This window comes from Fusarium graminearum, chromosome 3 (genome assembly GCF_000240135.3).
Source record: "Fusarium graminearum PH-1 chromosome 3, whole genome shotgun sequence".
Lineage (NCBI taxonomy): Eukaryota > Fungi > Ascomycota > Sordariomycetes > Hypocreales > Nectriaceae > Fusarium > Fusarium graminearum.
The window spans coordinates 6,793,324-6,809,332 of record NC_026476.1 but is presented as its reverse complement, the minus strand read 5'-3'; the positions used below and the strand labels follow the sequence as shown (position 1 = coordinate 6,809,332).

Sequence of the window (16,009 nt, the reverse complement as noted above, 5' to 3'; positions counted from 1 at the left end):
CAGGAGAGAGGACAGCCAGGACTACCTCACCCAACAAGGCCTGTCCAAGATCCAACAATACAACCCACCTTACCATTGCTACTCAAAGGCGTGATCTTCAGCTCTGTAGAATGGTCATTCACAGTACCAGACAAGCACGAAACTTTGACTCCAACTCAAGATGGGTCCTGGTACTGCTTCCAACGTCAACTACAAGCATCGGCTCGCAGCATTGAGGATTGCAAAGGTGAAGACTGTTTTGTGAGCCGACAGTTCTATAATGGCCTAATACCTTCGCCGACACGATTTTGCCGAAAGGCCGTCATGGCAGAATGCAGTCTAGAAACACACCGACGCTGACAAGGGAACTCCTTCTGTGTGATTCGCGCTGCCCCCTGGGACAAGTTTTTGATTCCTCTCCAAATTTCTCGCCAGCGAGAGGTATGGAGGGCATTAACGGGCGGACAAAATACATCCTTAAAAACCACCCTTTCATCTCAAGTCCAGCCTTGCGGTTGATCCGAGGGACCTGCTGAGACCTATTGGCCCTCACAGGCGTGCTGGCGCCCATCGTGGCCAAGGGATTGTGACCCATGGCTGGAGGTTAATGCGCTGGGTCAGACCAGATGCGAAGCGTCACACACCAGGAGCGAGTGCTACGGTGTGATCCAGTGAGCGAAAAGAGCCAAGGGGTTGGGTGGATGGGAACCAGTGTGGTAATGCACAATGGCAAGAACAGCTTCGGAGGACCGGGGGCTATCAGACTGGCGATAAGGATCGGTCAAAGAACTTCTGTATGTTTCCACAAGTTGTCCACTGCACCAGCTGGAATTACCCTAGCTGACGGTTCCGACAGACATTAACTTGGGAGTCGTGTGAAGTTCATAGACTGACTGTTTGTGGCCAATGTAGAGCTCCACTCCTCAGCTGCGCACCATAGGCAAGCCAGGCTAGTTCCATCTCCAAAGACCCAAGGCTGATCACATCGCCTGGACAGTCTACTCTTGACCTATGTGCTGGTTCCAGTGGAAAGGGCTGACGGGCATCCTTCAGAGGATTTTAATACTACCCATGGCACCAATCCTCTCGCGCACCAACAGGTGACTGGACTGCCCTCCTCGCCTGTCCGCTGTAACCAGCGCCGAAGTCGAACCTCCCACTTTTCAGCGGGCACGTCACAAACTTCTGGCGCTTATACGGCATAAAAGACGATTTGAGCGACAACAGCGCAAAACTTTGTAACCAGATATCTTCTTAGGGTTAAGTTCCGAACCTCGTTCTGCCTGGTACGACCTATACAGGACGCGCTACCCACCATGATCCAGCTGCGGCATCCACGAGGTCCTGTTACAGGCTCGAGAGCGACACATGGGAGGGTAACCAAAAAAAGACAGCTGTCTGCAATAGACATCTCTTTCGAGAAACGAAGAGCGGACTGTGGGGGAGGCGTCACGCGTGTTGATCTTGCTGAGAGCAATGAAGGAGTTCATCATGACTGTGACCGGGGTTCCAGACTGGTGATCCGTATGAAATTTTGCCCTTTCGGTGGCCATCGTGTCTCCGGTATTGATCCTAAAAAATGATCAGTATCACGAAGTGGTTGTTGTCTGGGGAGAGCTCCGGAGCAACAGAGAGACGCGATGAGATAGGTACCTTGAGGTGGAGTTCCACTAAGCGCGCATGCACGTGACCTATCTAGCCGGGCTGTGACAGTGCAGTGGCAGTGTCAACGTTTGAAATTCATTCGGTGATTGATACAACTTTAATGGCAATATTGCCTTTCCTGCATCAAGAGTCATAGAAAGTACTAAGGGCAAAAAAGCAACTTATTCTTGCGCAATACAAAAGCACCGTGAGACCTGCTCAGTAGCCCACTTCTTCTTCTTCTTCTAGCACGACAGTGTATCACAGTGCCTAGCGCACATGAAGGTACAGCGGGTCAATATGATTACAAACACCCTATAGCAAGTTTTATCCTTCCAAGAAACCCTACAACATGGCCAGCTCATCATCATCCACCCCATCTACGGGCACTCAACCTAAGGTAATAGCGGACATAGTCGAGGCTGGTAAAAAAGCATTTGATCCGACTTCCACGCAAAGGCAAAAGGGCGTGGAAGAGTACAATAAGCTCATTGAAAGGTACGCAGCCGCTCGGAGTTTCAATGCGTTTCTCTCCATTCTTTTACCTTGGCACAAGACTGACATCGCAAAGTACGCCAGTATGGAAGCTCCTCCCTGCTCTCAATGCTCTGATAAAACCGTCAATTCTTCCACCATGGCTACGGGACCCAGTGCTTCAGACACTCACTCTCCTTCCTCTTCGCCCAACTGGCGTACGGGGAACTATGGAGTTTGTCTTCTCAGTTCATCCCAGCAACGTAGGCAGGATCCCGGATGCTGATGCTGGACCTCAGAAACAGGGTGCCAGCATCACGCATGAAGGTGTTGCCGTTGCAACAAAACTCCTCTCTTCAGTCCCAGCTAGCCTAACACCGCAGGCATGGTTTGACGGCATCTCAGGACAAATGTTTGAACTTATCGATGGAACTGCTGGACCGGAATTGGCCAAGACTGCCTCGCAGGTTGTTGGTTTTGGCGTCCTCGGGAGTAAGCAATATGGTGCGCCTGGGTCACCTGGATGGAATGCCTTTGTTCAGCCTGTAGTACAGGACTTGAACCCGTCACTGCGGTCAATGCCAAACTCTGGATCCACATCCATCAAGCAAGAAGATGATGAGATTCTCGATCTTAGTCGAGACCGTGTCCTCACCGCGTCCCACTCCCTCAAGATATCGCTGCAGCGCCTCAAAACCTTGGTGATGTCCAACTCTTCGCCTGGGCTATGCAGGCGTCTCTTGAGGCTTGTATTGATCCAACTCTGGGTACTTGCCTCATGGCATAACCCATCGCAGAACACTGAAGAGAACTTCGTCAAGCCTGCCCGCACACTACTCCAGGCGTATCTGAGACTTTTTGGGAATGCCGAAAGTATTAGACCTTTCGTACGGAATCTCCTCTGCAAAGGCGTTGTGGATGGGACAGAAAAGCACTGGGAATATCGACTTAGGGGCAATAGCGATATCGAAGTTGTGGAACCTCGTGGATTCGAGTCCGCAATCGGCATTGAGTTGAACTGGAACGAACTCGAAGATAAAGCAACGAAACTCGTTGAATGTGTGTCGACTGCTTGCTCGGTTACAGAAGTGTCGTCCATCTTCTTGGATTTGCTGAAGCGCTGGATTGAAGCGGCAGGCAAACAAACTGAAGATGTCAAGATAGATATTCGTCCCACGGAAGGGAAATTGGACTCGCCTCTTCAAAATCTTTTTGAAGTGACTGTTCTACAAAAATTTATGGACAAGGCACCCGAGAAGCTCGTGAGCCAATTCGATCAGTTACTGGAACTGGTCTCTCAGGTTCTCACAGCAGACACCCAATCGAGATTAGCAGATGACCTCCTTGCAGTGGTGCTGAGCTTACTCAATCTTGTCATCACAGCACCATCATTCCAAAAGTCTCATATCAAATTAGAGGATCTCAAGGTTGTTGAATCCGCCCTGGAAAGGTTGAGCAACGAAGACAGACCACAAGTAACACCAACGGCAAGAAATTTAGCTTTACTCCTGAAGTATCGAGATGATATGGAAGAGAACGAGGGATCGGCTTCGGCTCCAAGTGCTAAGCAGATCGAGGATCAACGAACATACAAACTGGCGATGGAATATGTTACTGGGGGTGATGATAATCCAGCTCCCATTGTTTCGGAAGGGTTGAATCTACTTTCCAGTCTCATAGAAAAAAACAGCTCAATACTCGATATTCCAGCTGTCGCTGTCCTATTGTCGACTCTAATTGAGAGCAACGACGACTTCATAAACCTACGAGTCATGAAGGTATACACGCAGCTGGCAAACAAACACCCCAAGTCTGCTGTGCAAGAACTCTTGGACCACTACCTAGATGCACAAGAAAGGTCTACAACGGATGTAAGGTTGCGCTTTGGCGAAGCCTTGTTGCAGGTTATCCAGAAATTAGGAGAGACCTTTTCTGGTGATGTTGCTCAGCAGGTAAGCGAGACACTGCTATCAATTGCCGGACGACGTGGATATCGACCAAAGACTATGGCAAAGCAGGCTCGCGATGAGAAGCGACAGAAGATGAAAAAGAAAAAGGAAGATGAGGACGAAGATGACAATGATATGGACGTTGACGAGGAAGTAACAGAAGAGGACAAGGCCAGGAACGATATTTTGGCACAGATTCTTCAGGGATGGGAGAGTAAGCGTGGTACCGAAGATGTTCGAATCCGCACTTCATCACTCTCCATCTTCGGAGCTGCTCTTGAAATCAACATTGCCGGTATTGGCTCAACGCTTGTGTCCGGAAGTGTTGACCTCTGTATTAACATCCTGGCTATGGAACGAGAGATGGAGACGGCGATTTTACGAAGAGCCGCAATCCTAAACGTATTGAGTTTTGTAAAGGCACTTGACGCAGCTAAGAAGGCTGGCCGCAAACTCGGGTTTGGTCTTACCGACGATAGTCGAGAAGATATCGTTACGACCTTGGGATATGTGGCTCAGACAGATAACGATGGGCTAGTGCAAGATCATGCGAAGGAAGTGATTGAAAGCCTCGAGAACTGGAAGATGATAAGCATGCTGCCTGTACAAGACCAGAGCAACTCTCCAGGTCTTACAACACTCGCCGGCCTTCATGTGAACCCGAGCGGAACTCTGGTCGATGGGTCTGGAAAGCCTCGGCCAAGGATCGAAGAAGTGGAATGAGAGAGGATGAGATCGAGACCAAGGGGACTCTCACGCTATCCGGGTACGGCAAATGATTGACAATTTCGGTGTCTACCTGATGGGAACATGACAGGGCGCAGCATCTGGGCTGTGGATTGTGAGACCATGTAAGACTCTTGAAGCTTCCAGGATGTGTGTCATGGGCATGGGACAAAGACAAGATCTTAGGCGACCAGACCTGGAAGCTGAAATATGCTCAAGAGCCGCAGAAGCATGAATGCGACCGTGTTGGCGAGATTCGATTCGATTCGTAGAATCAACCTGACCGAGGCATATTGCGAAATTTGGTTGGTCGAGCATCCGCCAAGGTCAAATCGGGCCAGAGTAATTGATTACCGAGATGAGACGATACGTTAATCAAGCAAACAAGCAACAATCTCGGAAGCAGGTTCCCTCTCATATAGAAGAACTTTAAACCCTTGTTTGGTGCGTTTTTGATAGAGTAGACGAAGCTCTCGAAGCCAATATCAATTGTACAGAACTCAGGAAGAACCAGTAACCTTGTTGTCGTACCATCCATGCGCATCAAGCTTGACCGGTGGAGCCGAGAAGCGATGGGTCATTCCATACCGTGCAGGGTACGTACTGCGTAGGGGCGGAGGAATAAGAGTTGGAACTTGTTATTCTGCGACATGGAAGACGGGGCAGGGACCATGGAAGTTCGCTGAAACGACAGGGTGACATGGATGGTATGAGTGCGGATTACCTAGCGGACTGACCGCGCGTGGCTTTGGGATGAAACGCGAGGTAAAAGTATACGAGAAGTGAACATTGCACATAAAATATGTCCATGTCAAATACGGATAGTGACTTTGGATAAGCTGTTGATGCTGTGTAAGAGGGATTATTGTGACTTGTGGATCGGTACCTGCATGAAGATGAAATTTGCTCATTCAAGCCAACAGGAACAAACAAGATTAACGCCGTTGAAGAATTAAGAGGTTCCTGTCAGCGGGCTACTATGTACGTATTTTTGTCCCCTCCAATTACTTAGTTGGGCAATCAATAGTCTTCGGTGATTAATCTGGCTGGTCCATTCGCGAGCTTGTTCCTGAAGATCAGCGTTGTCCTGATCATCTTACAATCATCATGTATCACATCCCGTCTTCTACGATGTGACCACTAGTGCACGTCTTCCCACTGCCACAGGATTTTGCTTATACCGAAGAGGCTCAGCAAAAAGTCTCAGATGATAGCCATCTTGATTCCAAGATTCTAACCGCGGTTCAGTTGGCATAGGATGTGCTAACGGGGAGGATCTGAGTCATTCTACGGAGTAGAACCGAGGAACGTCTTGGCATGAAATAACAGATCGTTCACTCCACGAGCGAGTGGATTCTTAGGCTCTGTCAAATCGCGGTCAAGGATGCAAGGGAATGAGATTTTTGCTTCTTCCTATTCTTTCTCATTTCTTTCTTGTATGTAGGGCAGGGTTTTATGGGACCCGTCTGAGAGCCCAAGGTCACTGCAGGGAGTCAGTCATTGACGTGTAAGAGAATGTTTGACTTGAGTGATTTCTGAGTTGTTGGGTCATTCATTCTAGTCTCTTCTCTAGCCTGCGGCGAGCTGGGCTTGGCAAAGGTGATATTGAGTAAGATGGCCTCCTTTTTGAATGCATGTTATGTTTGGACACCGTCTTTACTAGCATGGCATGGGAGTCAGGACCAACTGACTGTGCAACAAAGCGATGGCCGGTAACAGGATTCGGGAATCTCTACTACCTCGCCAGTGTCTAAGTTTGAGTTGCACTAATATGTAGGTACGTACTCCATGCGAGCTACGAAGCATGCCGATCACATCGGAGATTTCAAGTCTGAATTGACAAGCGTGGAATATTGCAGGAGGAAGCACCTGGTGTTGGTTAGGAGGGAATCATAGCATACAAGGCTGAAATTAAATGATCTGGGGGATGCTCACCGCACGAAAGGGGTAAGTAAGTGGCTTGGTAAAAACCAGACCGTCTCTTGGAGGAGTCTTATATTATGTGGGAGAGTAACAGAAGCCGCGGGGATGCAGTGCAACAAATAAGCACAGTACTCTGTAGGCGCTCACTAAATATTTCATCACCCAGATCTAAGGTTGTGCTCATTTTATTCGCAGAGTAATTTCAGGTGGCGTGCGCCAGAACAACAAAAGTCTCGGAAGGGTCGTGGCCTAAGGACTGAGAGTTTAATTGGCCCGCGTGGCGTCTCAGGCACTGCACGGTACCTGCATAAAAAAGTGACGTGGTGGGCACTAACTTGGGTGTGGAAGGATGGAGGAAGGAAGGGAACTTGGGGAAAAGAACAACTCTTTCGTTGAAACATAAATCTTTATGTTTATGTATCAAGTTGGATAAAGATCAAACATAACTGCTCTTTAGACACAGTTACTCAACACTAAATAATATCCATGCCACTTTTCTGATATAGCATGAACAATCATCAAAATGCAATCATTGCCCTGCCCTGCCTCGACCCGAGTCGCAATGGCATTGCCAAATTGCAGGGTGCTCGCTCACCAAAAATGTGCTTCTTTAGCTCCAAACCCCTGGCCGCACACCCTGATAGCCCGTCTCCGAAGAGCCTACCGCGCCCCTGAACCATGCCGTTTGAGGCAAGCGCCAGGACGCCCCACCGGCTTATGAACCTCGTTATTCTCCAACCGTTGGTCTTTAAACATCTCCAATCAAATCACATCCATGTCCATCTCGACAACATCAACGCCGCAGCAACCGACGAGGCCGCCAAGCAGGATTGAGGGATGAGAGATGAGGATGAGGATGCCTCCTCACTAAGAGATATGAGCTATTAACGCTTTACCTCATCGGCTCAGTTGCACCCTCTTCGCGCCGACATTGGCTCATCGCCCTAGTCAGTCGTCGTTTAAACGCCAAAGCCTCAGCTCATACTTGAAGTAGCACACATGCTCAGTCTCAGTCTTGTGCTACCACTTCTGCTCCAGGTGCGGATATCGAGGACCCGAGCATGGTTCACGAGTGTACTCAGTGGGTACGGTCCTCTTGCATCCTGAGCAAGGACCAAGGACCAAGCTCTAGATGCCATACCCTAGCCCGTCTCCAATATCCAAGGGGCTTCTCAGTGGACCACAGCATCGTCCATGCCCCGAGCATCTTGGCAGTCCGTTGTTTTGTGGTTGCACTCGCTTCCCTCCCCTGCAAAGATGCAAAGAGCTAAAAAGAGGCGCTTCCAGCCCAGTTTGTACTACCCCCGACTCCAGATTCTCTTAATATCTACCGCATCCTGCCTCGACTCTGCTCTTGCCTCTCAGTCTTGTCTATCCCAACTACACTCGTTCAGTCTCAATTGTGACTATTACATTCATTTCCGGCTTTGCCATTACGATCATTCCAGCTCTACAGCAACTTGCGTTTTCTCGCGTTCAAACTTGAATACTTTCTTTAGTGAAGCGAAACTGTGTCTTGCTCACTACTTGAACTGTGGAATCGATTTCTACAGCCATTACATCGTACCTACGTTGTCATAGACAAAAACTGAAGCTACCGCAAAAATCTACATACCTACCCAACCTTCAAAATGAAGTCCGTCGTCGCTAGCATCGGCATGATCGCCGCCGTGGCCAACGCCTACCAGTTCCCTCAGCACGCCCACTACCGCCGAGACTACAACGGAACCGACTCTCAGACCACTCTGACCGTCAAGACCACCGTCGTCGAGACCATTACCAGCTGCGCCCCTACCGTCACCAACTGCCCCAGCCGTGACCAGACTGCCATTGCTCAGCTCCCCGAGTCGGACAAGACCACCCTCACTGCCACTCACACTGTCATCCTCACCGAGGTTGTCTGCCCCGTCGCTGATGCCAGCTCTATCTACACCTCCGTCCTCCAGCATGCTGAGACCGGTGGTGTTACTGGCAAGACCATCACTGCTGATGTTCCCATGAACACCGGCGGTGCCTACCCCCCTCCCCCCGAGAAGACTGTTGTCTCAGACTACACCACCGACCAGGTTGTCACCCTTACCCAGGGCGAGGAGACCATTACCACCACTATCCACAAGACCATCCAGAAGACTCTGACCGTCCCTGCTGGCCCTGAGGTCACTGATGACGGCTCCAAGGGCAACGGTACCCCCGAGGATGACACCACCACCACTACCACTAAGACCACCACTGGCACCATCACCAAGACCATCCAGCGTGTTGATGAGACTGGCCCTGCCACCGGCGGTGACAACGGCTACAGCACTGGCAAGAGTGAGGACGATGGCTCCAAGGGTACCGGCAACGGTAACGGAAACGGCTCCAACAACGGAGGCTCCAACAACGGAAACGGCAACGGCGAGTGCTCCCCCGAGACCGTTACCGTTACTGCCCCTGCCTCCACTGTCTATGTTACTGTTGTCCCCGAGGCTGCCAAGACCAACGGTGCTGATGACGCTACCGTCACTGGCAAGACCGTCAAGGGCGATGACTCCGAGGATGATGATGATGATGAGGACGAGATCTGCGACACCACCACCACCCTGGAGGCTACTGTCACCGTTGTCCCTTACCCCGTTAACGGCACCGCTACCGGTGGCTACGCCAAGCCCACTGGCTTCTCTCGCCGTCTCCGCTAAATGTCTACGGACAACTCCTATGTATATGAAGTTTCGTCTGTACATTAATCACCACTTGGTTACTTCTTGGTTAGGCATCTAGTGAAGGAAGGGCTCCCTTGGATAGGCTTACACTATTCTCCTGGATGTATGACAATCTATTTTTTGCTTGCTTCCTTTTTCCAAAACAATTCAATGAGAATCATGAACTTTGTCTTGCCCACAAAACAACTGCCCTTACTCTATGCATCGTCATATTCCCTTTTGACTTGAAGCCTGGATAGGGGTTAAATGGTACTGTGCAAAAAGCGTTCTTATATATAGATAAACTTGGCTCGTGCTTTATATATCCGGGGCTGAGGTTTCATAACTCACGCTCTGTCTCCTTGAATTTGTTTGTCTGTATGTAAATCTTCCCTTCACCGTATATACTTAGCAATAGGAGATGCGTTTGGTGTACATAACTCCCTTCTATTATGACTATTGAGTATGTTTCGTAGCCAATGCATGACTAGACTATGGAGCTTTCTCCTGCTCATATGTAATATCTATGATCCGTATTCCCAACACAGTAGCTCGGCAAAACCATGCCAGTCGCAATGCAAACCCATTCAAAACAGAATCCCCAAACGCCTTACTTGTCTATTCATAATGCCAATATCCTATTTCATCACATCATATGGTACGCAGAGCACTTATCCAAGGAGGATCTGCTCATAGGTATCGCTATCCAGGTACTGCTGCAACGCCTCTTGCAACGCTGCCTTTGTACGGTTGAGTTGTGGTGTGACACCCTCAGCCTGCTGAAGGTTTCCACGGATGCTATCAACGTGACCGGCGAGTTGAAGCGCAATAGGCTCGAGGGATGTATCGAGTAGTTCCTATTGGGTGTTAGATGTTACTCATGGGTTTAGAATGTTGGACTTACTTTAAGACTTCCCTCGTCCTTGTTGGCCACGAATTGTGTATCCTGGGCCTGTTTCTTAGGCGGTGAAGTCGGTGCCAGAACATGCGCTCTTCGAAACAAATCTTTGCGCTCTCTCATCTGCGCCCTCGCATTTGCCTCTAAACCTCTTAACTCCGCGTAGTCATTCTCAAGCTCCTTCTCCATCCTATCCCTCTCAGCCTTCAACAACTCCACCGCATGTTTTCCCGGGTGGAGCTGTCTCTCTAAAGCCTGCTTCCCATCGAGCACTGCTTCGAAATCGAGCTCCATCGCGCGACCCCCGTCTGCATCTGCAGGTCGCCGAGTACTTGTCTTCGATGACGCAGGCGGGAAGGGGACACCGCGGTCGAGTTTGCGCTCTATACGGCGGGAAACGAGGTTTAGGGCCGCGGTCGCATGGTCACGTCGGTTGCGGGTTGTGGCTGTTCGCTGCAGGATGGGTCGTTGAGCGAGTGTGAGGATGGACGTTGCTGCAGGGAGCGATGATCCGGTCAGGGGAGACCATTTTGCGGCGATGTGGGAGGAGCGAATTGTGCGCTTGAAAGGAGCGATGTGAAGATATGGTTTTGGTGGTGAGGGAAGGGATTCATCCGAGTCGGAGGGCACATCATTCTTGTTGCGACGCTTCTTCTTGCTGGTATCTTGTTGTTGCTGTTCGGGTTCGGGTTCAGGTTCATCGGCCTCTTTAGCTTGCGGCTTCCCTCCTTTTCGTCGTTCGCGCTTCTTGGTAGCATCATCGGGTTGCTGATCCTCTGTGTTTTCTTGTGATGTCTTCTTGGACTTTCCCGCCTTGCGCCCCTTATTATTTATATCTTCCCTGTCATTGCTAGAGGAGTTTCGTGGGCTTCGTCTGCTCTGCTGCTCCTCTTCCTCTGGCTCTTGGTCCTCGGGCTCGGGTTCGGGTTCTGGCGCTTTGCGTTGGCGTTTTTTGCGGGGAGCTGGTTGAGCTCCTTCTGGCTCTGGTTCAAGTTCCTCTTCTTGCTGCCCATCTGGCTGTTCCACTTGGTTTCCCTTTGTATTTTTCTTGCGCCGTTGTTTCTCAGAATCGTCAGCCACTTCTTGTTCAGGCTCTTTATCATTCTGGTCCTTTTCCTGAGCAGGGCGACCGCGTTTCCTCTTGGGTTGTTTTTCGGTCTCTGCTGGCTGTTGCTCGGGTTCTTCGATGTCTTGGTTCTTCTTAGCACGGCCGCGCTTTTTCTTCGCTTGCGCTTCTTCCTCTACAGTCTCCTGCTCAGGCTCGGGCTCTGGCGCATCATCGTTTTTGTTCTTCCTGAGCGCAGGACGGCCGCGCTTTCGTTTCTGTGATATCCCGTTCTCTATTGCTTCCGGCCCTGGTTCTTGTTCGTCCTGGTTTCTCTCTAGCGAGGGTCGACCCCGTTGTTTCTTCGATTTTGGCGCATCTTCTGTTGTCTTTTCCGCATTCTTGTCTTCCAGAGACGGTCGGCCGCGCTTCTTTCGAGGTTTGTCCTCCTGAGCCACTGTCTCTTCTGTCGCATCCTCTTGAGCTAATTTCTTTGGTCGCCCCCGCTGCTTCGGTAGCACAGGTTCTTCATTATCGGCTTCGTACTCATCAGGACGATCTTGCGACGCGCTGGTGGCAGCAGATTTGGACGCGTTTGCGGGTCGACCACGCTTGCGCGGTTGTGGTTTTGGATCCGAAGACTAGACGAGGAATTGTTGTTAGTTGTTATGACCCTTTGGCGATATATGATGTTCTTTGGCTTACCATTGTGGGTTGTGAGTGTGCAAGGAAATGGTTTGTTTTGTTGACTTAGTCGCCCACCAATTAAGTGAATTTGAGTTTCAGCGGCTCGGGGCGTTGAGATGGGGAAGCGGGGCAGTCCCGTCCATCATAGTCTCCGCTCAAGCTCCGGTAAGCGGTTTATCATGGACTGGCTGGACTGGACTGGGTTGTCATTTTACGCCTCATTCATCATCATGATACTAATTTAGAGTTAAATGGGGTTTAACCGTAATTGCAACCCTTCAATTGTTTATGATAGCATTTCAACCTGTCTATAGTAGTTGTTGGGCACAAATACCTTCATATTCCCCTCACATAGGGGTCTTAAAGTGTCATCTTTCACGGCGTCATGAGATGGGTAGGTAGGTACACAGATCAGATCAGTGTTTCAAATCAAGAAAGTCGCACACGACAGTAATGGCCCTTCAACCTTGGTGGCCCGATTCATCGGACTGTCTCAGCTACAAAACGTCAAAACGATAAGCGAAAGTTTAGCTTCTCTGTACGATGAGCATGCCATGCCATTCACTCATTGGGACGGTTGACTACCACCAATGCTACACGATGATGCCATCAAACGTGTGCTCTTGCGATAGGCACACTCTAGAGTCTGAGTCCAGTTTTGTCAAACTCTGCAGGACAGAACTCGGAGGATCCAATTCCTCGCAGAGACAGAATTCGCAGATGCGTAATGACGATGCTAGGCCCCCTCGAGCAGCGTCTCGGTACCGAACAATGGGTATCGGTACTGGTACTGGTACCTTTAGGATCCTGGAAGTACCTCGCATCATAAGCGAAATAGGTACCTACAGTACGTATCGTACGTTTCTCACTCGCTGCGCCTTGAAAACTTGATGTGCCCAATTCATTCTGCTTTTGAGCATTTGCGTGAATGCAAGTTGAGTGTAGCACCGAGTCTCCTATTCGTGATTTATCTTTGCCAGCTCATCAGCGTTTGCATTCCGAGGCCAGAAATATAGAGCCTGATATTGGATCAATGAACCCCATTCAACCGTCTTATTATCGCATTTGCATCAGAAGTGTCACCGTATTTGTCGTGGCGGAACTGGATACGGACGGACACTGAGAGAATTAAAGGTAAGAGCCACGCTAAACGTGTCAAAAGCCTCAATACCATGACAGTGGTTCCCATCAACCAACACAAACAGTTCTTGTCAGATTTTTTTCTGGCCAGAGCCGGTTCGTTGTGGACTAGACCAAAGGGACCCTAACTTGGACCTCTTGAGCATTGCTGCCCAAGTCGTGCCATGTCGGCGATGCCCCTTGTCCTGTTGGTCCATAACGGCGCTTAGAAGAAGCGATGTTCTTTTCATTTAGTAACGTTAGGCTCGAGCGCGATATTCACACTCGGTCCGGAGGCGACTCATTCTGTTGAAAGTTTTTCGGATCCAACCCTTATACCAGGGTTCAAGAAGATGTGTTTCCACTCGGTAAAGACTCTTCTTGCGTATCATCCAGCTTCCATTTCAAGGTTGTTCTGTGTTGGCAGAGACCCGACGCTAGTTGTGCAGGGCTAGACCGTGCAGGGCTGGACTCGATTCGACTCGGCGAATATCAATTCCTTCTCCTTGTCTTTCATATGAATCTTCAATGAGCGGAAATGGACAAAGCGGGCCGTTCCTTGTGTCTAAGGTTTTGCATCATCGCTATTAATACTTTCCAGGTATCTATAGTATAGTTTCCTTGGACGGTGTCAACTAGATAGACGACCGTGAAGCCAAGGCAGGCTAAGGTAAGTTGCCGTCGGTCGTGTGCGACATGACATGTATAAGCAGTGTATCCGGCTTTGGCTGAATATGGCCACGGGCTCATCGAGACCTCCATGCCCTCGATCTATTCTACAAGAATCGAGTCTCTTCGGACTTGTTGATTTCATATTGATTACTTAAACTTACACACATGTCAATCCAATGCTTGCGCTTTGGCCCCCAACGGGATATACACCAGCGAATCCACCCCCAGTGTGCAGAAAAGAAAAGGCGACCGCATGAGCCTGAACCAGAGTCTGCGTGAGGACAAAAATGTATAATTCCAGTTTATAAGCACAGTAATTTTGCCTCTAGAGGCACCTTGAGAGGGTGACATTCTCGCCTCTCGTCTCACCCGGAGCCTCAACGACTCGAAAGCCTGGAAACCAAGTCTGTGGTTTTCCATCTGACACAGATATAGACAGACACGGCCAGTGTAAGACGGTCAGATCTAAGCCAAGAAACATCTCTGCGGCGCAAGATCTTACCTGGACCACTCAGGTTTCACCAATTAAGACATTGACATCCATCCCACTTGATTGAAGACAGGCCGGCAGCCCAACCTCTTCAATTTTCTGTACAGACCCGTTCCGAGTCCGGACCCGGCCCCGGTACGCATACTACACTCCATACAGTCCACTCTCGCATTGTCCTTTTGCGCACAAACGAAAAAGAGTCGCTACTCCAGAGAAGATCGCCGACTTCAACCCGCTATTGCGCTAGACCTGAGCAGACTGTCCCGCGGTTGAGGCTTGTATGCAAGGGCTGTCCTTGTTGCTAGCCAGTTTGGAGTTGAACCAAGGCCAGCAGGGTTCTGTCTGTTATTATCGCTTTTTGTCTCTGGCATTCGGTCTGGTTAGCTTCGTTATTCACAAGTGATTGAGTGGTTGATTTGCCGTGTATGTCTACAGCTCGTCATTCGACCCGGCACATCGTCTGGTTTGCCGTTGATCGGCTCTGGCTCTGGCTCGACTTACAGGTGAGATTGCCCGATCATCGCTGTACTGTCCCGTACCAGACTGGTACCATTTTGTGACATACATCGAGTCGTTACTTTCTGTTGTGCATTCGCTCATCACCTCAGTTCAGTACTAAGCCAGTCGAGCAATCATTCAGTACAGCAGGGCCTGTGTTAACCTCGTTTAACCCCTCCTGACTCTTGCCCGCTGTCCATCCATCCATCCTTGCCTCCATCTCACTTGCATTGCATCTGGGCTGGACTGCGCTGCTCCTTCTAAACTTTTATTTACTTATTTTTATTTTGATCTTTTATCTCTTCCCCTCCCGACTTTTTCTCTACTTCTTCCCTTCCTCTCTCTTCTTCCATCTTCTCTCCTTTTCTTTTTTTCTTTTTGTCATATTCGCTTGAGGCATTTGTTCCAAGTGAAGGGCAAACCAGAAACAGGATTGATAATCAACGCTATACTAATCTCGACGGTGAGATTCTTGTACTGCACAGACAGGACAGAGCTTTGACTGCCCACATCGCTCGCCTGGGCTATCGCGGTAGGGGCCTGTAACTGACTGAATCAACAATTCGATCCATATTGCGATAAGCGGACCGAGAAGATCTCCCCAGGACGTCTTTTTATCTGCTCTTTGTTCCTCTTCCAGGACATATCCTGCCATCTTTTACAACAAAGACTTATCATGACCCCAAACACAAGTCGCATATCATCTTCTCCGTGCTGGAGATTTCTCCTTTGGGTTCTGACACCCTGACTATCGCCATCGCCATCGCTATCGTTCATCGTCGACGACAATCGCATTGATTGATTGATTGATTGATTGACTGGTTTCATCACCTCGACCATTTCTCCTGTTACTACGTATTATTATCGCCCGCTACTAGCTACTCAACTCAAATATCAGTATAGGCTGGGTTGAGGCCCAAAGTTGAACCAAGCAAAGACCTGAACCTGACGGGACCCAGCGAACAGACTAGACCAGACCCTGGCTTGTTCTGTCCCACGTCTTGTCTTCACCTCCGTCTTCTTTTGGGGTTCCTTCAACCTTCTATTCTTGTTTCCGACTTCCCCTGATCGAGCCAATTGATCTTCCTGAACGCAGGGTCAGTGCTGGCATCATCATTCGTGCTACCGACCTACACTACACTATCGAGGGCCCTAGAAGGGAGGCATATCGCCAAATCCCCCACCGTATCAAAGGCAGACTTGAGCCAGGGGCCCAATCGACTC

At 49.7% G+C, this 16,009-nt stretch overlaps 3 protein-coding genes across 3 annotated transcripts; 2 read left to right on the top strand and 1 right to left on the bottom strand.

Moving 5' to 3' along the window:
• Window positions 1-1,975: 1,975 nt before the first annotated feature.
• On the top strand, window positions 1,976-4,769 carry FGSG_10760 (uncharacterized protein; the record flags this gene model as incomplete). Its single annotated transcript, XM_011327343.1, has 2 exons — window positions 1,976-2,121; window positions 2,195-4,769. 2 exons carry the CDS (start codon window positions 1,976-1,978, stop codon window positions 4,767-4,769), a joined length of 2,721 nt encoding a protein of 906 aa, XP_011325645.1.
• Window positions 4,770-8,022: 3,253 nt separating this feature from the next.
• FGSG_10761 (uncharacterized protein) lies at window positions 8,023-9,792 on the top strand. The gene has a single exon (XM_011327342.1). It carries the CDS (start codon window positions 8,327-8,329, stop codon window positions 9,371-9,373), a length of 1,047 nt encoding a protein of 348 aa, XP_011325644.1. The 5' UTR covers window positions 8,023-8,326; the 3' UTR covers window positions 9,374-9,792.
• Window positions 9,793-10,047: 255 nt separating this feature from the next.
• FGSG_10762 (uncharacterized protein) lies at window positions 10,048-12,027 on the bottom strand (the record flags this gene model as incomplete). The annotated part of the gene is made up of 3 exons (XM_011327341.1): window positions 10,048-10,233; window positions 10,281-11,960; window positions 12,025-12,027. 3 exons carry the CDS (start codon window positions 12,025-12,027, stop codon window positions 10,048-10,050), a joined length of 1,869 nt encoding a protein of 622 aa, XP_011325643.1.
• Between the last annotated feature and the right edge of the window lie 3,982 nt (window positions 12,028-16,009).